The following is a 24,266-nucleotide window of genomic DNA, read 5'->3' on the forward strand; positions in this document are numbered from 1 at the left end:
TAACTCATCGAACTGGATGTGGATTACTAAGTGTTGCACATGATTAAGTTAGGCTATTCACTTCGACAAAAAGTCAGTATAAAATACCTACTGTGGCCTACAAGGTCTTACTGTAAGTAATGAACAAAAGATGCTGGCCCAATTTCATCCCTGTTACAACAGAAATCAATTTAAGAAATCGTTTCAATGAAGCAAAACTCAATCCTCTCCACAATACTGAAAGAGTACATATGAAACTTCAAAATCTGTTCATGTGTACCTTGACTTGCACTCACTATATACCCCTCTTCTGCCTAACCTGTCATTGTACAGCATCAAGTCTGTGATTATACACTTTTAAATTCAGTGCCTCCATGAATGCTCACTTCCTGGATTTTGATTTTCTTTGTAGGTTTCAAGTAACATGATTATCTCAGAGGGAGCTGTAATGAAATGTCATGCAAACTTTGTGAGGTGGATGGAGGATATGAATATCTTCATTATTGGCCATAAGCGATCATATGTCAAAGACTATCCATTCAAAATGATGCATCTCAAAGTAATTGGTTTGTCTCCTGGAATGGAAGAGTGGAGTGTAGGAAATAACTTCTCTTGCAAGAGAACACTCAAAACCCTCAAAAATTCATCTGAATACAAAAAATAACAACCTTGCTCTAAAACTGTATAAGCAAAATATAATTTATAATTAAATAGACATTTTATTTATATTCATGCAATAGCCTATCTGTTAAACACTCATGAGTAATACAGTTGCCTTAAACAATAAAAAAGTATTTTCATGTATCTACTGTTAGCATATCAGTGTACTTTGGGGTAGTCACAATAAATGTAAATTAAATAAATATTTTATTGGAAGCAAGCGATATCAGTGCTCCAATTTGTTTCTCTTTGCATTGTTTAAATAGGCTGTGGGAGTAAAAATAACTGGATCAAATGAGAGGGAAACCCCCAGAAGAACATGCATTACAGATTACAGAAACAGCTTTTCACACAAATGCTGCAGGGACTACTCTTGTGACAAAATACTGACTTAATAAAAATAATAATAACCCCCAGGAACAACAACAACTAAAAAAAATGCAACAAAACCACTCACAAAATAAAGGTTTTGCACTTTCAATCTTCAGGCAAGTTAAAGGCTATTTTCTTTCTTCCTGCTAATACTGTGATAAGATTAAATATACAGGTACCTGACCATTCAGCTACCAGATATCAAACTGTTGACAGATTAATCCCCCCTGCAATTAATAATTATTAATTTGATCACAGATATCAACATGTAGCAAAATCTGTTACAAAAGGCACAGCTCAGATTTCTGTGCTTTTGATGTTTTAGCTGTACAAAGACAAGGCACTGACCTTTATTCTTGATTGACAATGGGAGAATACTTCAACCACAAGCTTACTACAGAAGCCTTGTCAGTGCCAAGAATCACAAAATTGTGTTAAAAGGCAGACAGAATTCAGTACCTTCCTCAACATTTGAAATGTGATCTTTCCAAAAGATCATCAGTTCTTGTCATTTCCCTGGAAGTATAAACAACTCAAGTTTGAGATTTCACTAAGAGGGATAAAATACTCTCTGCAGGTTAGGGGGAAGAGAGGGTTACAGTCTATGAACTACTTGGTAAAGAACCTTCTTTCAGGTTTCCTCTTTAAAGGACTCTACTATGCCATCTAGGATTTTCATGTAATAAAGACAATTTATCCTTCTTATCAGACCATTTCTATTCAAAGAGAGTTGAGGTGGCTGTACCAGAAGAAATATTTTCCTGTGCCTCTTGAAGTCAATGTGACTGTGATTGCAAATTACTAATGTAAAGAACAGCAGACTGTTGCATTATGCAAGCCCATCCACATTCTTTTGCATCCCTGTAAATGCAGCTACTTTCCTGTCTTGATTGTACTGTACACTCTAACAATGGGTTTCACCTAATAAGCTATTCAGGAAACTTACATAGCATGCAGGTCATCTCAATCCATTTCCTTGCTGTTACAAGTAACATGAAGAATGCTTTCAAACATCATCTGAGACAGGAACACTTTGAAGCACCTTAAATTCTCATAAAATATTCACTAGAGCTATCCAAAGTATCAGTCCTATTGTGGCCTCAAACACAGTTAAGTCATGTACTACTGCTGCAGCAAGAAAAGTCTTGAAGGAAATCCGTACCCCACATAGGTAGAGCATGTTCAAAGTCCCATGCACGGAGAAGGAAAAGATGGGGGAGGGGGAAGATGAAAATCACATCTAAAATTAAAAACAAAACAAATAAACAAAAAACCAACCACCAGTTCTTTTAGCTATTCTAGAACTACATTATAATCACCATGAGATAAATGTTCTAACCTCCATCTGCACCATCCCAATCTTTCTCCTCCCACATCAGTGCTGAATTTGCTGGAGTAGAAGAAGGAATCAGCCAAGAATGTTAAAAAATATTTCCAATTAGAAGGAGACTTGCATGTAGTTTGGAACAGTACTGACATCCCATTTATCTCAGATCTGACCACTATGGGACCTCTAAATAGCTCCTTTCTCTATCATTTGGGAAATGCCATGCCCAACTACTGGAGCAACACTTTTCTTCTGGAGTCCCAGCTGACAGCCTAACAGAGTACCTAGAAATTAAAAAAAAGAAAAAAAAAAAAGAAAAAAAAAAGTGGGGGGGACAAAGAAGCTGGCTTACGTGCTCCAGTTTGTCTTTCCTCCTCAGCCAGACACTGGCACTGTAGTCCTGCTGCTTGACAGTGCTGTAGAAGTTCGCACCTACTCTGGTGAGGCTTGGGGAAGGCTCCCTGGGTCTGCTCTTCAGCCTCATCTGCTCGAAGCCCTCATGGGGGGATGAGGAGAGCCAGTCATGCCTGACTTCCATCTTGACATGACAAGGCAAAGTCCAAGGGAAAAAAATCAGAAGAAATCAAGAAATTAAGAGGTACTAAACGAAGATGGTCCAAAAAGGGACAGAATGAGAGAAGAAGAAAGAAAAGGAAATCAAAAAATCCCTTAAAACCAGAAAATGGTAAGAGAAGGGGGAGACAAGCAGAGATAAGGTAGGAGTGGAGAGAGAAAGAAAGGAAGGCTGCAGGTACGAGAGAGGAGCGGGCTGGGAGAGATGAAGGGGCACTCGGGAAAGAAGACGCTCCAAGATGCCGCTGCTTGTTGCCCTGGCCGCCAGGAAGCTGCAGTCCAGGAGCGACGCAGCGGGAAGCGGCAGCCTGCGGCTCTGCCCGGGACGGAGGCGAGGGGCGGCGCGGCCCCGGCAGCCGAGGCCGGGCGGGGCTGCCGCCTCCAGCCCGCCTGCAGGTTGGCGCAGTGGAGGGGCCGCCGCCCGCCTGGGGATGAGCCCGGCTCCTCCCCCGCCTCCCCTCCCCGCAGCCACCTTCGGGGGAGCAGCCAGCGGCACGGGAGAGCCCCTTCCTTTTGACAGGAGCTGCCGCCGCCGCCCTCCTGGGGCCCCCCGTACCCCTGGGGAAGTTGTCTCGTCTGCTCTGCCCTCGTCCCGGCGGCACCGACCCGCCCGCAGCCCGCCGAGGGCTGGGCGGCCGCTTGCCACTCCCTCTCCTGGAAGCCTTTGTCCGATCTCCCCTCGGCGGAGCTGCCGGGGCCGCCGCCCGCTGCCCTGCCCAGCGCATCCCGGGGTGGGCAGTGCCCCTCACGCCGCCCGGCCCCGCCGCGGCCGGCGGGGGCTGCGGGGCTGCGGCCGCCGGGGCACCGCGCCCGCCTCTCTCTCCCGCAGCACCTCGCCGTCACCGCGTCCCCTCCTCCCTGGGCAGGGGCTCACGGCTCTCTCGGGCGTAGCCAGACCGAGCTGCCGGCCCTTTCGCCGGGGCAGCCACGAGCGCACCTCGCCTGACCAGGAGGAGAAAGCCCCGGCTCGGCTCCGAGTCCCGCCTGGAAGCCCCCGCCGCCGCAGCGGCTCAGCCGGCACCAGACCTCAGGAACCGAACCTCTTCTGTGGTCCCGATGGACAGGGTCGCTGGGATGTCCACATTCGTAGATCCCTTGCATCTAAGATTTCTCTCATAAAATAAAAAGACCTTCTAGGGTGGTTTCTATAGTCCGCTGCCACCTCTTTTAGTAGAAGTTGATGTGTGTTGCTATTTAGCTCAAACGTGTTTCAGCAGAAAAAAGGACTTTCCTTTTTCACACTATGAAAAGCCACCTCGCTAATTGCCCACACACTCTGTAAAGCTATATTAGGCATAGACAAGAAAACTTTCTCACACTGTGCATCAAGAAATATTTACTGGAGCTCAGAACAACATTTCAGTTTCCTGGTCAATATTTGTCATCAGGCAAGTGTTCGTATATATTCCAGTCCTTTGGAAATAGGTGACTCTGAGTATGTATGATTGATACATCAGCATCTGCAGATTTTTTTTTTTCCCCTGCTACACAACTACACTGATGTCGCTATTCTGATAAAGGGATGCTGAACTACAGGTCTACACTCGAATGCAGTTAACTGATAATAGCCTTTGAATGGTAAAGAAGTTCAACCAGACAAATTTCTGCGAAAATTACAGAGAAGCCCTCGGCTAATCACTTGATCTACAGTGAGCACTACTTCCATCTGATGAAAAGGCAAATTTAAAATAGCCTTATGATTGGATTTAAGGTTTATTACTGTAAAATAACGGCCAGAAACCAGACAGATAATTATTTTTTTCCTGTCAAAATTGTAAAGATAAGGCAAAACTCACATCATAACTCATACGTGAGTTATGATGGGTATTTATAATAGATAATACTAGTATATTTGTGAAATACTGGAAAAATAAACTGAACAGTAGCGGAGGTTTGATAGGAACATAAATTACAGCATCTTCCTTTAAAACTAGAAACACAATTTCAAAATCCTTTCCTAAATACTACTACAAAAACGAGTGTAACAAAATGCTAACAACCAGAACCATCAATATTATATACTTTTAACTCACCAATATAAAGGACTCGTAGTTTTCTTTCTAATAACTTTCTAGTTTCTTCAGTTAGGAAATGTAGGTATTTCAGGATTGTCAATAAAGCCTCAAAACACCTGGATCAAGAATGAGACCTATGTGATCCTGCTGCATGCAGGACACACTGGAAGGCACTGAGATTTAATGTATGGCACATCTCAGCTGCAGCAGCTTTAAGCTCACACAGAATAACTTGATTAGAGATCTGCTGAACTGATCTTGAGCTGCAGACGCCCATTTAGGAATTCTATATGCTCATACATGCACCTATTCCCAAAGGACTGGAATAAATGCATACATTCAGTCAGAAGAAAGGAAAAGAAGGGAAAACAAAAGAGCCTCTGTGTTTCTTCAAATATATAATATCCCAACAGGTGTACATATACATACATATAAATATAGCGTTCTTAGAAAAACTGCATGTGCTATAAATCAGGAGAGCCTGCTTTATGCTGCTTTTGCACAAGAATTTTCACATTATTTCTCTAGCAGTACCTGAAGCACTTCAACCTTTTCTTTATCCTTCTGATCTTTCTTGGTTTTGCTGCTTGCAGCTATTCATAAAGAAAAGTTAGTGTCACTTTGCAGTTGCCACCTGCTTTGCTCCCCATCCCTAAATACTGTAACAGAATCAATGTGCCACTTTACTTGAGTACAAGGCATTGTCTCATTCCCCCATATGTACTTCATTAAGGCTTTTTAGTTAGCTGTTGGTTAGGGTTAATTTATCCTACCTTCCCTAGCTAAACTACCAGCAGACCTTCTCCACTGCCAGAGGAACGTCTTTCTGCCTTTCCAGGACAGCCAGATAATGGAGTCCTAAAGTTGCTTTTAGCCTCTAGGCTATAAAGAGAGAGTTTGCTTCTCTTTCCAAACGCCCTCTTTGACATGTAGGTGTGCTGCTTTCTACTACTACTACTGCCAACATTATTATTATCCCAGTCCTACTCTCACTAGGAATGAGAGAGAAAAGGCAAAAAAAGAAGCCTGGAAAAAGTCTGTTAAAATCATGCGAACAAGCTATGCTTGCTAAGCCTTTCTTGCTTGCTGACCCCAAGCTGAAAAGATTTCTAGTGGGAAAATGTAATCTAATGACTATAAATTATTGTGTTTTCATAAAAATTTTACTCAGGCAAAGTAATAAGCTAAGGATACAATGTCAGTCCCTAGTGAATACATGGTTATTAATCTAATTTGAAAAGAGTAAAGAGCTGTTTTCCAGATTTTGTGTTCCAGTTTATTTCCAGGTTAGATCTATGCAAACCCCACCCTAGTTTTGTTCAAACAACCACAAGCATATCAACCAACTTAATTCAAAGATAATTCAACTCATTAAAATTCAATCAGTTCTGTAGTAGATAAGCAATTTCAGTTGGCTGTATGAGCTGGATTAAACTGCTGTCTTTCTCTTCTACGCAATTTTCAGAATTACCCAAACACCTGCTCCTGTCAAGGCCCTTTGCTTCCAAACCCAGATGACTATAGCAGCAAGGATGAGTGAAATTACAAACATCACACTTATATAATTAGCAATAGATGCAAGTCATGCATATCATTCATTATATGATTTTACCTTACCATGGTTCAGGCTACAATTTTCTTCAATTCGCTGCCCATCTTATCAAGATTCAGAGGAACTCCTTTAAAGCAATCTACAGAATTTTCCATTTTCTATACCAACAGGATGAATGCTGTAGGGGGCAGAGTTAACTCAGGCCAATACAAAGAAAATTAGGATATAAGTGGAAACATGTAGGTAGGGCTTCAACAGATTTACTTTTTTTAAAAAGACAGCTTCTATTTCTTCCAAAAATCTTATCTCGATAAGTTTTAAAGGACCTCCTCCCTGTGCTCCAGCTTTCTAAACACATTTTTTTAAATGAAGGGGTTCTAGCGATTCAACATATGTACAAGAACCTTAGACCTTTTATCAGCAAATGACATATACCTAAAACTATAAAAACTCCTATAGCAAAACTTTATTTTGGTTGCATAGCAATACTTGCATGCATGCACCTGTAATAGATTCAAAGCCTCCATACAAAGTACTAATTTCTAATGCAGAGCTGGGCTGCACACAAGCACTGACCCACTTTTTAGAATGTACCACACCTGACCAAAACAGCAGGCAGCAATTGCCTTGCAGGTTTCAGCTGCTGTCCAGTCAGAGCACTGTGACTTACACCAGCTCCAGAAGCAGTGCTGGGTCTGGCAGCCGGGTGGGAAGGGAACTGTCACCTGCCTACCCAGCTCAGCCTAACTTGCTTTCTCATCTAGGAATTGACAAAACACTCAAATGGGCAGATCTTTTTAACCTCCCAATAACACTGGCCTGTTCCAGATTAAATTAATCGTCTTTCAAACAGTTTTTAGAATTACCAAAACACCAGCTCCTTCCTAGCTCCCCTAATTCATCAGCCTACAAAGAAAAAACCCATTGCAGCAGGCTGTTTCCTCTATGCTGATATGCTGGCCATGTCTCCAAGCCTATCTGCTACTACATCCTGGAAGCAGCTGCCAATCATTGAAACATGGCTTTGCAATAGGGAAGGACCGGAGAGGGGAAAATAAAAGAAAGAAAATAGAGATTTTTTTCCCCCTATAGCGCAATGTCCTACAGAGCCAAGCACAAAGTCAGAATAGTAAAAGTCACTAGATGTGCAGTAGGAAAAAAATAAGAAAAAAGCTAGACTGCTACATGGAGATTTATAAATAATTTGTGCATTGTTTCTTTGTCAAATCTTATGCAGCACAATATGAAACCTTTATACCTGTATCTTCAGTTTTTGCACAAGAATTGCAGTCAGAAGTATGAAATGGGAGGGTCAAATCTAAAGTTGAGGGGAAATTTTGGAGTTGGAGGTGCTTCAGATTTCAGGTTATGAACATATCAGACACCTACCTCAGAAATAACATGGAAACATCATCCAGTACTGATAATGTTCCCTGCTTTAGTCCTCCCTTTCTGAATTCAACTATTAACCAAACTCTTCTGTGTCTCTTGCATGAAGTTTTAACCTCAAACTCTTTCTTCTTTTCATGATCTCTGATTCAAAATAAACAAAAATCAGCAACAAACAAAAAGATCCCAAACCCCAAACAAAACACAACCCCCCCCCCCCCAAAAAAAAACAAAACAACCACACAAACATAACAAACCCTAACACAGAACAAACATGGGTTAGGAACATCATTAGTCTTGAGACATCTTTGTCTGTCAGATTTGGTTGAAATAAGGCATGTCCCAGAATACAGTCTGGGATTGACAGACAGATAGTATAATTACATAAACTTTGTTTCCTTTAGAAACCAAATAAAAAATACCTGAGACATCAACTAGTCCATCTTCCATTTGAAACAAAATGTTATTCTGTAAGTATCATCAAAATATCCACTTCACCTAGAAGTCCAGGCCTAGAATGTTTCTCCTGTGTCCTCCTTTCATCTGCATCTAACCTAAGAGGGTGCTAAACTGGTCCCTTGGATCTGTCATGAGCTGCATGGATACCAGGATGGACTGGGACACTCTTGCTTTCACCAGGGATATTGTGAGATAATATATGATATCTTCCATCTCAAACCAAATTCTGCCTTTGCCCTTTCCACTCTTCTTCATCCCTTCCCCCCCACCCATCCATAACATTGCTGAAGAACACTTTCAGTTCTGGGCCTCAATAATCTTGTCCAGACAAGATTTCATTTTGCACCTTAAAATAATATTAATTAGTGTTATACTTACTAATTGGGCCAAATTCTGTCCTCTATTCCACCTCTATGTCCCCACCGGAGTCATGAAACAAAAATAATTGTGTAATGAACCTGTGACCAAGGGGCAAAATTTGGCCCACATTTCTTTAAAATAAATCTGCAGCAAATAATAGGTGTGCACCTACAGTGAGAATGAGACTCTTTACATTTGTGTGAAGGGTCCTGGCTTTTTTTTTTTTTTTTTTTTTTTTGTCTGTTTACTGGGCAGGTTCACATCTATCTCAGCTTGGGTTTTTCATGCTGAATTTATCTGGTTGGTGCACCTAAGTGCAATAAGCAGACTTCTGACAAGATCGGAGCTCTCGAGGAGTCTTGCTCTGAAGTGAGTTGTTGAAATTGTTCCAGAGAAGTGGCAGTCAGCAGACAAAAAACGCTGTAAAGGACAATGTCTTTAACAATTGTTCAGGGATAGAGGAATGCTTTTTCACTTGTATTTTCAACACATACATAATTTTTTGTTGATAACAAGGGATATATTCTCTACATCTGCACAATTTGAGGTATAGAGAGGAACAGGAGAGAAAAAATGGAACAACCTTAGAATCATAGAATCATTAAGGCTAGAAAAGATCTCTAAGATAATTGAATCAAACCTTTAACACTTTGTTCACCAATTAACTATATCACCAAGTGTCCCATCCATACACCTTTTGAATACTTCCAGGTATGGTGATCCTGCCACTTCCCTGAGCAGTCTGTCCCAATGCCTGAATGCTACTACATAAACAAACAAACAAAAAAAAAGAATGTACAGAAAATAAAGAAACTTCAATTAGGGTATGGGGGAAGTAAAACAAAGAGAAGGAAACATTAGTGAATATTCTTTTGAGAATGGATTGGTAGGGCAGTGTAAGGAAAGAACAGGCTCTAACATAAGGACTCTGAAATGTCCTGTAAGTATATTTTCACAAGAATTAATATGGTGCAAAGAAAGAAATGTATTTCAAAAAGAACAAAATGGCACAAAGACTTTTTCTTTTTTTTTAATAGCAGAGTAGCTCTGCAGTGTATGTTTGCATTTACTCAACAAAATTTTCAGCACAAAAGGTATTAAAACAGGAACTATCCAAAGACATATAAGACATTTTTTACTTACAAAATATTTTTCTACCATAAAAAAATTATACTTTCAAATAATCCTAACTTTTTTAACACGGAAGTTTAATTTTCAATATATTCTGCCTAATTTTTAAAGACATTACTCTGAACTTAAGAAAATTGCCTAAATTATAATTGCCTTTTGGAAATTAGCTCTGAACTTTCTAAATAATGTCAAACTGCAAGCTACGCTATCAGAAACTTTAACACAACATGCTTTCTAACTGCAATAAAATTTAGAAGAAAAAATTATTCATGTGCATTTGTGCCATCCTGTCTACTGTAGATACAGTTGATTTAAAACGTTTTCCACTGAAGTGTTTATAAGAATTTGGATGGTGGCTTATATAGAAATACAGGTAAAAGGGTCATTATTTACTGAAATATTTTTCAGAGAGAAAGCAGAAAGTTATGTCACAAAAGACATTTTTCCCCCACAAGAGTTATGTTGTGTTGCATCGGACATCAGACCTCCTTGTGTGACCAGAAATATGTTTATTGGTGTGACAGCACCTAAAATAAGATAAAAGACCCATGAGGTAATATGATACATATTCTTTGACTACAAGCTTATCCTTGTTCTATGGCCCAACTGATCTGACAGCATTTGGGGTTGTTGTGTTTGAATCAGACCAGCTACACACAGAAGAGCAGATTTGGTGGACGATGTTCTCATGTGGTTGGTGCAAGAGAGAAGAAGAATTGACTGTGGCAGCCTGGATTTAGAGTGGTTTGACTTACAGAGAATTATGTCCTTACAAATAAGTGTATTTTATATAAAGCTTGACTGACACAGAAGATTGCCTATATGATTAACATTTCAGGACAAGTTTTCTAAAGGTTATTATTAATCAGTGCCTAGCATACATTCTGGCTCAGGTACAATATAAAAAAATCACAGACACTGTCTCATTCACATTTGCTGTGACAGAGATCTTGGGATTCTTTGTACAAGGTTTTGCATAGGTATAATATAAGTGATACACTCTGCCTCTTGAGCTTTCTGTCTGAATAAACAAGTCAGAGATCAGAGAAAGAAAGGAAGCAGTTATTCCATTTTAGCAGATAAAATCTGAGATACAAAGAAGACATGCCAAAATTTATTAAGTAGTCTGTAAAAGACCTAAAGATTGAGATAAGATCTCCTGGAATTCATTCCACTCTTTAGCCAAAAAATGCACCATAGTTTTGTGCTAATGATTACACAATACAGAGGAAATTTCAGCCCAGTGGTTATGCAGTAAAGGTTTTCAGTATGTTTCTCTACTAGGGCTTTACTAACATAAGTACCAGCAAGGGTGTTGAAAATACCATAGATGTGTTGTCAAACAGGTATAGCCTCAACAGGACTTGGCAAATTCATTATGTGATGTTGACAGCTGCATTACAAACTCCTGATTACTTTTCAACCCTGATGCTATTTCACAAAATAACTCAGAGTGAAGGAGAATTAAGGTACAGAAAAACAAATATGCAGAATATGTCAACTGTTATTTGAAGGAGGTGGAAATGAATAACTATTGGTGCCAAGTGCTAACAGGAAAAAACCTACTTGTAATAAGATGGTGATAAAAAGCAAGCAATGTGTACTAGTTTGTGGATTATAACAATACAATGCAAAAATAAAATTTCTCAGGAAAGTGCATCTACCTTGACAACAAAAATTAAGTGGATTCCTAGCACAAAAAGATGTACAGCTAGAGGGGTTTTCTACCAAAATAAATTAGTTCAAAGGAGGCAACAAATGCAAATACCAACAGTATGGGCTAGGTTTTTAATTGGAATAGATCTCCTCATCTGGCTCAGCTTTGCTTCTTGATTTTACTGGGGACATGAGTCAAAGCTGCCAATATTCTGGCTCTGAAAAACTTTTTCACCTCAAGAAGCAGTAGTTGGTTTGAAGATTGAAACATATATGTGTATAGTGTGTCACATTTGAGAAAAATGGGGAAGGATGAATGATGTCTTCTTCTGTGCCCTAAAACTAATTTTCTTCCTCATATACATATTTCTGCTACATTTAACATATTCAAAAGGGGACATGGTGGAGCTGGGCATAAAATCTCTTGGTTCATACTTAATTCTATCCATCTGAATATGCACTGATCATGCAGTTGTACTGATGTGATCAAAGTGACCAACACTTTGCTGAATCATTTATGACTATGGTTTGGAAGGGGCTGAATTTGTCTGAGATCCTTGGGATATAGGATAGTCTTACTTTCCATGAACTTCTGGGATCAGACTAGCATAAATAGACACAATACATTTGCCTTTAGAGCCACAGCTTCAAAGAAACACTCTTAACTCATTCTCACTTTGCTGTACCCTCACTGGGAGATTTTACTGAAAGACAAAAGCTGAGTGAGGGATCATGGATATGCTTCCTCCATTGTATCCTATGGTTAGACCCTTGTATGCAGAGCCAGGCAGAATTGCCATACCTCCAACCTATCACAGCCACATGTAAGACATGTTCCTGCTGAACTTTGTTGACTTCTGGTACAAAATGTGTTTCATTCTAATAAAATCCACAGGAAATGTATTCTAAGGGAAGAGTTCATTTCCCTCATAAACACTCTCGATAGCTTAAACCAAATCATCTTGAAATGAAATATTAAAATCCCTGTGAAGTTGGAAAACTGGCAAAGGATGGACTGCAATCACCACAGTTTGTGTACTCTGCTCTAGAAAGAAAAAAAATCCCTAGGGTACTTGAAATTAAAAATAATTAGAACTTTTTTTAAAGTTGAATTTTGATCATCTGTAAAGCCTGGAAATTACTGTAAGTGTTCCAGCTATTAAATGTTGAAGTATGTATTACCCTTTCATGAAAATTGTTGTGGTGCATATGATCCCTTTTTATACTGCACAAGAAGGATTCAGATAATCCTCCCTAGATGCGTCACTAAGACTTTTTTCACGCAGAAAACATTTGCAATTGTGACAGTCCTGAGGAAAAGGTAGAAAAAATTGATGCAGTGTAAGGTATCTCATTATTTAGTAGGTATACTGGTTTGTTGCTGTTTGTTTTCCAGTTAATTTGCAGTACTCGACTTCCCTTCTATAAAGTATTTAATTACCCTTATGTAATGAAAGTTAGAAGCTGAAAAACCTGAAGCAGTTACATAAATGCTTAAACCCATCAACCAAATTTGTCAGGTGTTCTAGAATTACAAATTCAAATTCTTGAAACGTTATAAGAAATCAAAGTAAGGCCACTTAAGGGATCCTCTTTTAAGAGCTTTAATATCCTCCATGCTTTGGTAGAGAAGTAGAATTTACAAGGGATTGATTTTGTACCAGGAATGTGCTTCCTCCTTCCTTGTAAAAATCCATCCACAACTGACCATGTTGTACTTCCCATTCACACAGTTTGCTCATCATGTACTTCTCAGAGCTCACATGAAATTCTAAGCAACTATATTGGTAAAGAATACCTTAATGCCACATACCAAGCAGAGTTTTCACAGGTTTCTTCTCTCTGTATTTCTTCTGAGGGGTTGGGAACCTCTTCCCAACAATTTTCTCTACTTGAACCTCTGTCTTAACAGCAAGGCATAAAAGACAGAAGAGTCCATTCAAAAAGAAAAGGAAGTTTAGAAATGGAATATTATTTCTGATAATGGGAACTGCAAAGTGGGAGTTAATTAGGAGTGGCTTTCTAGGAATGAAGGCAGCCATGGGATTTTCACCACAAGAGACAAGAGTTTGCTTTTAGAGATGACTCAGGTTTGTCTTTCTGCAATCCAGTACATACCGTTTTGAAGCTATCCCATAAATGCTACATCCATCAAAGTATTGATCAAACATAAGTTCCTTCTGTTGGTTCCATGGCTACTTCTTCAAGAGCTTTCCCTGTAACTCTAACTTTAGACAAATGTGGTACTGACTGGCTAGCACCACGTCAAAATCAATATACTAATCTCAGTATTATATAGAATCTTAGAATATCTTGAGTTGGAAGGGACCCATTAGGTTCATCAAGTCCAAATCCCTGCTCTTTGCAGGACTACCTAGAAGCAAACAGTATGGCTAAGAGTCATCCAGTTGCACCTTGAACCCTGGCAGGATTCATGTTGTCACCACTTCCCTGGGAAGGCTGGTGATTCACCCTCTCACAGGGAGGGTGAGACATTTTTCCAATGTCCAGTTAGAATTTACCCTGATGCAGCTTCATTCCATTTCTTTGTGTCTTAATGCTGGTCACCAGAGTGAGGAGATCAGCACTTCCTCCTTTGCTGCCTGCCTTGAGGGTGTGTCTTAACAGAAGTGAGCCTGCAGTCATCATCAAGTCTGTTAATGACAGGAGGCCCAGTCTGAGCATGGCAAACAAAGAGGATGGACTAGCCTGAAGAGAATTGAGCAACATCATAGAACCTGGTAGCTGGATTCCGAGAAAAATGGACTAAGGAGTGAACAGAGAGGCTGGGGAAAACAGTTTAGCATGTAGTGGTGCGCCTGTGATGTAACAATCTCCCTAAGCAGAGTTTCTTTATTCAAACTATAATTAAAGGTTTTAGTCCGCTATGAGGCATTCCCAACTCAAGATAAGAATATCACTACTTACAGCTGATTTTGAAATGTCCTTCAACATTCTTCTAATACATTTTAGCAGTATCATCTCAAAAAGAACTAAATTCTGTAAAAGTTTTATATTCACTTTTCTCTACTAGCAATGTACAGAAGAAAACGTTAATATTTATTAATATGTTAAGGTAATCAATTTTGAACAATTCTTTACATAATGTTTTTTCAAAAATTAGGTTATTAATAGCAATAACTGTGTCTTCCAAATCTAATAAAGCAGTAAACCCATAAAATTTCTTCTTGTAATACAAGGTGTAAAGCAGTTCAAAATGGAAACAAGAAAAGCATAATAAAAAAGGTAAAAATTACTCTTTGTACCCTAAACACTAGCCACCTGACATACAGCTCATGAGCAAAGATACACTCACTGTGAGCTGATATTCCTCCAGTGTTCTTCCCAAAAATATCTTTTAAAGAACTGAAATAACTGGCTGGGAAAGACATCTGATGTAGCTCATCTGAAAGAGCAGTGGGATGTGCCTCCAGATATTTTCACAAACAAAAGAAGAAACATTGATGTGGGTAAGTTTTGGCAGAGAGGATGCTCACATTCAAGGTAAAATAACCCTGGTACCAGTTAAAAAATTAGGAAAATCTGGAACATCCTCCATTACCTTCAGGCCAAACTATGCAGAAATACCAAGACCTAATGCAGAACTACTCAACCTGAACTGCAGAATGCAGTCTCCTTACCTTGTGAACAGCTGCTCTACCCAGCCCTCTTATTTAGAACCATCATTCACTATGCACTGTTGAAACTCAAATATAAACATTTCAAAATTAATTTTAAAAAAAAGGAAAGGCTTGTCCTTAATCCCCAGAACACACTACAGGGACCACAGTATCTCATACAAGCATATCCCATAGCCATGTCATGTCTTTATTACTCAGCCTAAAGAGGTTATCATCAAATAGCTGGTTGACCCATGGTAATTTGGAAGACCATCTAATGCTATTCAAAATATTCAGTTAAAAAAGAACAACCAAGCAAAGAATCCAGTTCAAAATATGTTCTACAAAGAAGAGAGAATTTTGCATGTGGAATATTTGGGGGAGGGGAGTAACTAGGTTTATAGAAGAAATTCTGAAATTGTGACCCAGTTGCACCTCACGGTTTTAGAGAAACAGGAGGCAGATACAAAAGATCAATTTTGCAAACGATTTTTGCATTTGGGGATATATCATGTTTCATTCTCTTTAAATTATTGAATTTGTCAATAATGTTATACTAGGAGTTTTTTTCCTTACAGAAACCTTACAGACTTTGGTTGCTTGCTTTTGTACTAATTAGGCCATTGACAGCAGTTCCTGAGGTGATTTGTGATTTCTCAGACTGTTTTAGGAGTGAGGAACAATGCTGGTACTTTTGTAATTCATGGCTTGGCTTATCATTAGGGCTTAGAAATCAGCTACAATATTTGTGGCTACAGTACATAACTATAGATTCTGTAGTTTTGTATCGTGGGGTAAGAACAGCTAATAGCTTGTTACAGAGCCTGCCTTAAAAGCTGAAACATTTGCCAGTCTTCTGCTTGGCATTGCTGGACATTTGGTATCAGAGAGGAAAAACAACACATTGAAAAAGCAAACAGAAAGAGCATGAAAATAGAGAAGAAACCAGGCAGAAAAGCTTGGAAGTTAGGATATTGATACAAACTGCTGTCTGGGACAGCAATAACTTCGTTATTTTCTATGCTTCCATATCGTACAGTTAATTCTGTACAACAGGGCAGGGAAGGCAAGGCAAGGCAAGGGAAGGGAAGGGGAAAGAGGGGAAAGAAGGGAGGGTAAGAATGCAGGTGTTCATTGGACTCTTCTGTATTTCTAGACATGAACAGAGTGGATTAATCAATAGCCTAGAGGATAGGAGCAGACACTGAAGTGTGTGCTTGTCTCAAAATAAATCTATATACTGTAGTTCTGTCTACCTTTCTACCTACTCCCAGTGCGAAGCAGTAATATGGATGGTCTCACGACTATGGACTAAGAATTCTCCTTGAACTCCCGGCATGACTCCTGTACTTTGGAGCAACATTCCACCTTGTGTCCACTTGGCCTCCCACAGAGGAGAAGGACAAAGAAAAAAAGAAAAAAAAAAAAAGGATATAAAGAAAAGCAGCAGCAGCACATTTTTTAGGCTGCAGGGCTTTTCTTCCTGCAAAAGGAAAGCAAATGGCCTTTTATTCCCATTGCTGCCTGTGGCACTTTTCCTCTCTGTGAATCCCATTAATTTTAACACACTGGTCTTACTGTATACCAAGATCCTGTCTCATTTTTGGTGCCTTTTGGTGACCTGAAGACTCACAAGAGGAAGTAGGACATAGCTTCACAGGACAAAAGAAGGCAAAAGCTCAAAGTAAGTGAGAATTTTCTACAGAAACAATAGATTGTTGACAAACTTGAAAAGTAAGGCAACAGTTTCCCCTTTCTCTCTTCATTCATTTTCATTCTGTTTACAATCAGAAATGGGAAATGTTTTTCCGCAGAAGTTGAGCTTCTGTACACTTCTTAAACAGTCAGAGCTTGTAATGCTCTAAGTGATCATTACTGTACTGAAGTAAATGAAATCTCTATAAACATATTTAAAATGAATTTTTTAAGTAAAATTAAATAAATATGGTGATTATGTGTCTTTGCAGTTTTCTTCAGTAACTTTCTGTTAGAAATCTTATTCTTTTCATGCTTAATAAATTCCACAAAAATTACTTTAAACAGGTGCTTTATAACTAGTATTGATGATCAATGACTTATGAACACTACACTATATTTCAAGAAATGCCTAGGTAGTTTTAAAATGCAAACAGGAAATTGCATGTTAGTCGGAATTATTAAGTCCTAAGCAGTCTGTTTTTCTGGGTCTACTCTTGGTTCATGATATAAAAATGAAAATTACGTTTTCCACAACTCAGAGCAGTTGAGATTTCAACTCCAAATTTTCTTAACCTTCTTTCACTGAGATTTCACAGGACTATACATTATGCTGGATGGAAAAAAATGGGAGAAAATTGTACAATTTATTTAGCATCAAACACCAGACTTTTTTTCTCATATTTGATTAATAGTATTCTCTCCCAGTTCACAAGAGAAAGAATTCCTATACAGAATGAAGCATGATCCTATTTTTATGGAGATCGGTACAAACAGGTATTTACTGCCTTTCTGTATTATCTTCAAAGTCTCTGAAGATGTGATTTTTGAATGTCAATTATTTTTTATATCATCAAAAAGTATCATACACAATAAAAATCAAAAGAACTATTCATCATTTAAACTGAAGGTAGCTGAACATTTTCTGAACTATTTTGCATTCTGCTAACCACATTTTGTCATTTTCTGAAAGAATATGAATATGAATATTTTCTTTGAATCACTGGGCAGCATCCTGATTTAATCCATACAATTCCAAAGACAGATACCAAAAAAAAAATCTGTCTCTCCCAAGATTAATCAACAAGGAACATACAAAGTTAAATCTCCCCTTTTTTTCTTCCTGACATTTTCCAAAGAATAGTGGTTTTCAGGGAACTATCAAAACTGCAATTGTTCCATCACCTCTTATGATGGGCAAAAAATAATTCTAACTCACAATGATTTCTAAGTCCACAAAAAGAATTAAAATATTTCTCCCACTTAACACAAGTTGTGCTGAAAAAGTGATGGAGGCAGGGATTGCTGACATGTCCATAGCCTCCACATTATCATTGTCTCATATGATTCTGGTCATGTGTCACTGAAAAGTTGATGCCCCTTATGTTCCCCCTCCATCATCATCACAATATGTATTTTGGAATGGTAGTTAATATTGCAAGGATAACAGTTTAGTTCCCCAGTAAAAAAAATCCAAACAACCCAACCCATAACTGAAGTGATTGTCTAAAAGTAAATTGCAAAGGTGGTTCTAGTTTTTCCAGTTCTATATGGGACTGGTAAAGCACAATATCCAACTAGCTGAAACAATATTACTAAGCTACATTCAAGTGCAACATTGAGTAATACTAGCCTCATAAACATGGTTGAATTAAAAGGCCAATTAATGTGTTGTTGATATTTCTTTCATGCATAGTATACCATATCTCAATGGGGTTTTATGCATTTTTCCTGATGGATGAAAAAAAGGTAGCTAAAGAGGTATAGTAGTTAATTTAGGATGCTGACAGCACTGAGATTCTTTAACAATTTATTTACTGGCTTGCACTCTACCACCAGTTTGTAATAAACATGATGTCATTGCTGGCTTGTGAGACTTAAGAGAAATTAACAACAAAAAAGGAGAAGAAAATGGAATTCTTATGACATGATATAATAACTTGCACGTGTTATTGATGCTCCACTTTAGTGAACTGTTACTTTATAAATTTTTGTATATTAGAAATTAAGCTCAGAGTATTTTCCATGTACCTCTGGAGCTAGATACGAGATATTTTATCCTTTCCCATGAATGATTGTTATGAAACTTTACAAAAACTTGCTCAAAGAGCATGTTGGTTTCACTAAGTCCATAGAAGTGCTACATTGTAAAGATCATGGATAATTCTATGGTATTTTCACTAATTTCTCCTTGATTGGCTTTGCATACCTGAGAGCACAGTATCTACATAAGCTGAAAAGCAACCCTTATAGATGCTTCAGAAAACCAATTCTCAGTTTTATTGTCTATGGGTTTCTATGACACTCAGAAACACCACCAGTACTGAATCACATTTTTAGGTTCACATCTAAGAAAAAAAGGAAGGGAAAAAAGGAAACTCTAAAGATATATCACATTTTTACTTGGACAGATTTTACATAAAACGCTGAACTGAGCCGTTTAACTATGCATTTTTTGTTAGCCTTTCTTAAAGTTCTTTGCCTGCTAGACACAATCAACACATAAATATCTTTCACAGTAAAATTAACCCCTTGTTTCTCTTGACCAAGAGGAAAGAGCATGTTTCAAAATATGCAAAACCAGATTTTCATTTTTTAAAATGAAATCAACAACAATGAGGTGAAGAGAGGTTTTACCAGTGAAAACTTTTTCTCTTCTTCTTTTCTGATAGTTATGTATGCAAATGCTTCTATATTTTTTGCTACAGGAGAGCTAATTTGTTTACAACTGAACAAAAATAGCAATGCATGATTTTTTTTCTGACACTGCTGTTCTGATTATTATTTTGAGCAACAAAAATGAATGCAAAACAAATAAACAAACCATGCCCAGAACATTGAGGCAACATGCCAGTTTCCTCACTACTTCTGTCCTGTATGGTCAATTACAGCAGTGTTCCTGTTCCGAGGCTCATCCTTGTTTATAAAGCATCTCGGTACATATTGTAATGTTACCTTCATTTTTCCAAAGCCTTATGTTATTTTCATCACCAGTCAAGCCTTAGGGCATTATCACAAGCTTTCTGGCTTGTAAGAACAAGCCTGTAAGAACTGTAGTTGTACAAGACAGTACTAAATCAATGCCCTAAATTGCACTCTTTACTAAGAACAGCCCAACTTTTCTACTGCTGGCTGCAAAACCAGACAACACAATGGAAAACACTACCATGAGAAAAACTGTGCCCTTGTCAGGGAAAGCATGCAAGCTGTAGAATACAAAAGCATCAGCAAGAGACTGACACCGACGTTTCAGCAATAGTGTGAAATACATTTTCAAAAGCATTTCAAAATTTTATCCAGAGAAGGTAGAGTATATAATTGTTATCTGATAGTGCTGGGTTTTCTCCTTGGTGATGAGTGGTAGCCACAACATTGGCACTTATTCATCACAACAGTTAGGACAGAAAGCTCTCTTTCAGTACCCGAAACCTAATTTAAACAATAGAAATTAATAAACACCAGGGTTCTGGTCCTTCAATTCATCTCCCCTTGCTGCTGTTTCATCTCTGTTTAGTAACTTAGTAACCTTTCCAAAGTCTGCAGAGATACAAATTCTGTATCATACTGGATTAAGTCATAATGGAGAAAATTCAGAAAAAATTCCAAGCTTCTGTTTATACTAATGCCAGCAGCCACATCAATCTAGAAATGCCATACAGAGCAAAAAGGTAGATAATAGAATCTGATTGGGGATTACATGGGAAGTTTCTTGCTGTTTCTGTGGAAGTTGCTAATTTGTTAAATTCTGTAATCGGGTGGATTTTGCATTCATGCAAGACAATCTCTATATCCTCCCTCTACACAAGGGAAATAAGGGGCTTAGTAATTCTCAAGTCAATTAATTGCTTAATCTGGACTGCAGGTACCATCAGAGCATAAATGCAGAAATCATTCAAGATTATTCTCTGCCTTCCTGAAATCTGTTTTGTCAAAGAAAGTCAGGAAAACCAACAGGCTTCATAGATGAGAGAGAAATTTTGGCACTTGCAAAAAGCTTGCAAGCTTCCTGGGTAGTTCTTTGTCCTTGTGTAGCCAAACAAATTTTTACCACATTTGTTATAATACAGACTTTGAGATTGCTACTATTATCAGCAAAATAAATAAAAACATTAGACTTCTTTGAAGATTCACTCAGGAAACATGTAAAACAACACAAATCCAGTAAAAACATTTCTTATTGCTACTTTGAATTGCTCTATGATCTTAAGGTCAGGAGAAATGGCTTGAAAGAATTTATATTAATCACAACAACCAATGTGAGTTCCAACAGATTGATGCTATTTAAAGTTAATGTTAAAATTAGTCTCAGAAATAAAGGCAAAAACATATTACATCAGTTTTTATCCATAGCATATCCATGTCAGTACTTTGGAATTGATGCAAAAATATATTCACTGTTATTTAAGCTGCAAATCTATGCTGCTATCATAAATAAATATCTTACAGAGTATTGTTAATATATTTTTCCTTGCCTAAAACTGATTAAATATTCTCTACCATGATTAAAAATGCTCCATAAGTAATAGATTTTGATTGTTTGCCCAGTATCTTGTAAGCATACATAAGAATAAGTAGAAGTATCCTGACTCAACATAATCCAGTCAACTCTGACAACAGATATATTTTATTAATGTATTTCTCTCTCTTTTATATGGCTAACAATCTGAATTTGCTTTGCATACCCTTCTAAGATGACCACCAGAACTGGACTTAAAAATCCTTTTGCTCCTTAATGTTATATTGGCATTAATTGCATTTACAATCAGTGTGTTTCATTTCTTATCAGTCACAAGTCCCTTCCTAGCAATAACTTCTGAGTATGTGGTAATCTGGGATGTGATAACACAAATGGAATGTCAACTGGAGCAAACCCAAATATTACAATTTATTTCAAAGACCAAAGTTGTCAGGGAAGGAAGAGGCAGCTTAATCTGAGAAGTCACCTCAGCAGTAGTATCTAATCCTCAAAAGAGATCTATTCAATATTGCAGCTGCAAATTTGAGCATGGCCAGAAGGCTGAAAAGAAGAAATGAAGTATATATCTGCAGCTTTTTCAAAAAAAAAAAAGAATTGAAAGAGCATCTTCTCTTCTTCTCATTGCTCTTAGAGAGTACAAGGAAAATCAAAGTGTAAAAGGGTACTCCAGAGAGTGTAGAAGCAGATGTAAATTTGAAGGCAGTGTTGAAAAACAGAGACAGGAAGTAGAAAGCTGAGTATTAAGATTCTCTTATTACTACATTAGCACATGCTCAAAATATATTATGCATATTGGCTTATTGGTTTTGGTTATGTTCAGGTACAGAATCAGAGTACTATCTGACACTGTATCGTGAGACCACTTCCCCTCTTAGGGCCTGAGGCTCTCTTGTTTTTCAGGTTGGTGTCTACAATTTCTTTTATTTCCATCCTGTAGCAGCCCTGTTGCATTTACTTTTATGAAGAGAAAACTAGAAAGAAATTATAAAATATATGTATGAACTTGTTTTTGTCACACACTGGAAGGCAGTTCTGAAAATCACATATTGGTGTGCCATTTTCATTGAAAATTGTTTCTTTGAATTAGTCTTTTAGCTAAAAAAATAAGAACATGTGAAATTTGTATGTGTATGTAAATGGTACATAAGATCTTAGTGAGAAAGAAGAGAAAAAATGTAGACGTACAACAATAGTGGATTTTAGATGAGGCAGTTTCTTTCTATATTCATGGGGTTTTCCCAAAGAATTTAGGAGTTGGACAAACACTCATCAGCAAACTATCAGCCTTCTGTGTTATTACAGTAAACAGAAAGTTGCTATCATATGGCCTGTAGCAAATGATGAAATGTGCATGTGGTGTAACTGGAACCTTTTTGAATAGTAGAATATAATTGCTATTCTTTTGGGTTTTGTATTGATTTTGTGTGGTTGGTGTTTTTTTAACAGACTGGCTTAAAATACTTTAAAATACTGAAATAAACTTTCATCTCCCACACACTGAGTATGTGAACATAAATGGAAAATTCTTTGATACTATTTTTGAATGGAGTTTCGATGTAAAAAATTATTAGTGATCTGTAGTGTGCACTTTAGGATCTGATTTTGAATAGTTGTACACCCACATGAGAATTTGTCACTATTTTTGTTAGTCTTATTCTATTAAACAATATTTTCATGGCAGAGAATGAATTTCAATCTGTATTTTGTCTAGTCCCATGAGAACAATTAAATGGCAATGGGATTAATGATTTTCCATGGCGTCAAAAAACTTAAAAAATAAATACCCGGAGGGAACAGAAAGTTGGATTAGCCAAAACAGTGACTTAAAAACACTGCTGTTACTATTTTCACATGAGGGGAAGGAAGCTTCATTTTAGACTGAGACCAGGAGTCAAAAGAGGGATGCTTAGGATGAAATTACCGGTTAGATACAAATAGATTTCAGTGGCCTTTTGCTACCCTCAACTGCTCTCTCACCTAAAAAGTGTCAAGGTCATGATGTCAAGAAAAGGATTAAGGGATTTTAGAGATAAACAGAATTTGAACCAGCAAGTGAAAGAAGTTAGCAGACTTCAAACTGTAAAAATTATGTCATATTTAGTAGTGAGACAGTGAGGGTGTATATCACAGAACATGACGAATTCTTCATCACCTTCAGTTGGATTGATATCCTTCTGAAAGATTCACTCAAATGAGGATTTTGAAGGTCAGATGTAACAATGACTCTCAGCAATTCAATATTAATATTATCTAAGAATTCAAACAGACATTTAAAATATTTCTCTGACTTTGAATTCTATTAATATTATTAATATAAATAGCAGAAAAATCTAACTCAGGTAACAGGACATTTATGAGTGAGTAAAAGATGAAATCAACTTCTGCTCTAAAGATTTTTGTTTTATACTTACCTCTGAAAAGAAAACAAAAAAATAGATAATTAATTATATTGCATAATTGTAATTAATATTTTAAAATATGTATATTTAGGCTAAAAATCTCTATACAAATAAGAATTGCAGTAAACGTGATCTATGGTTATAAAAGAAAGTGTCTGATAATCTGTTTTATAATTTGGATAGAGAACAGCAGAGATAGTTGGAAATTAATTTATGAAATTACATCAGTTCAAGCCATCTCCTCACTTGAAAATGCTGAGGGACAGGTGAACGGTTCAGATGAGGCAAGTCACAAAAGCCACCTGCTGAGGTGTAAGGATCCTTAAAAAACACTTTGGATCAAGCTTCAGGAAAAAGCAGCACATACATTACATTCTCCATCTGGAGGATGTGATCAAAATAGGTCTATTAAAAAAAAAAAGCTTCAACCTCTAAGTGCTTTCACTGTGGTCACAGCTGGAAGCTGGGCTGTGGTTTTGTAGGCCAAGCTTTTACACTTTCTGCTGATAACTATTAGAAGTATGTGGAGTGCTGACAGATTCTTTTCAGGCACTGACCTAGATTTAGCCTGATTCAGTCCAAAGACCTTTTCATAAGGAGAA

At 37.7% G+C, this 24,266-nt stretch overlaps 1 protein-coding gene across 6 annotated transcripts in view; it reads right to left on the reverse strand.

Annotated features, from left to right (window-relative positions):
* PLD5 (phospholipase D family member 5) overlaps positions 1–24,266 on the reverse strand; it is a 334,219-nt gene that overhangs the window by 172,642 nt on the left and 137,311 nt on the right. The window contains exons 1-2 of one of the 6 annotated variants that reach the window (XM_064414651.1): positions 3,468–3,627; positions 2,691–2,876 (exon numbers count right to left, since the gene is read on the reverse strand). The exons of 4 other annotated variants lie outside the window; for them this stretch is intronic. In XM_064414651.1, the coding sequence (XP_064270721.1) occupies positions 2,691–2,876 (186 nt within the window). In that variant the 5' untranslated portion in view covers positions 3,468–3,627. Of the gene's footprint in view, positions 1–2,690; positions 2,877–3,467; positions 3,628–24,266 lie in introns of those variants that run through there. One more of the 6 variants, XM_064414648.1, reaches the window with a different exon arrangement.

The sequence above is a fragment of the Passer domesticus genome, chromosome 3, assembly GCF_036417665.1.
Source record: "Passer domesticus isolate bPasDom1 chromosome 3, bPasDom1.hap1, whole genome shotgun sequence".
NCBI classification, from domain to species: domain Eukaryota; kingdom Metazoa; phylum Chordata; class Aves; order Passeriformes; family Passeridae; genus Passer; species Passer domesticus.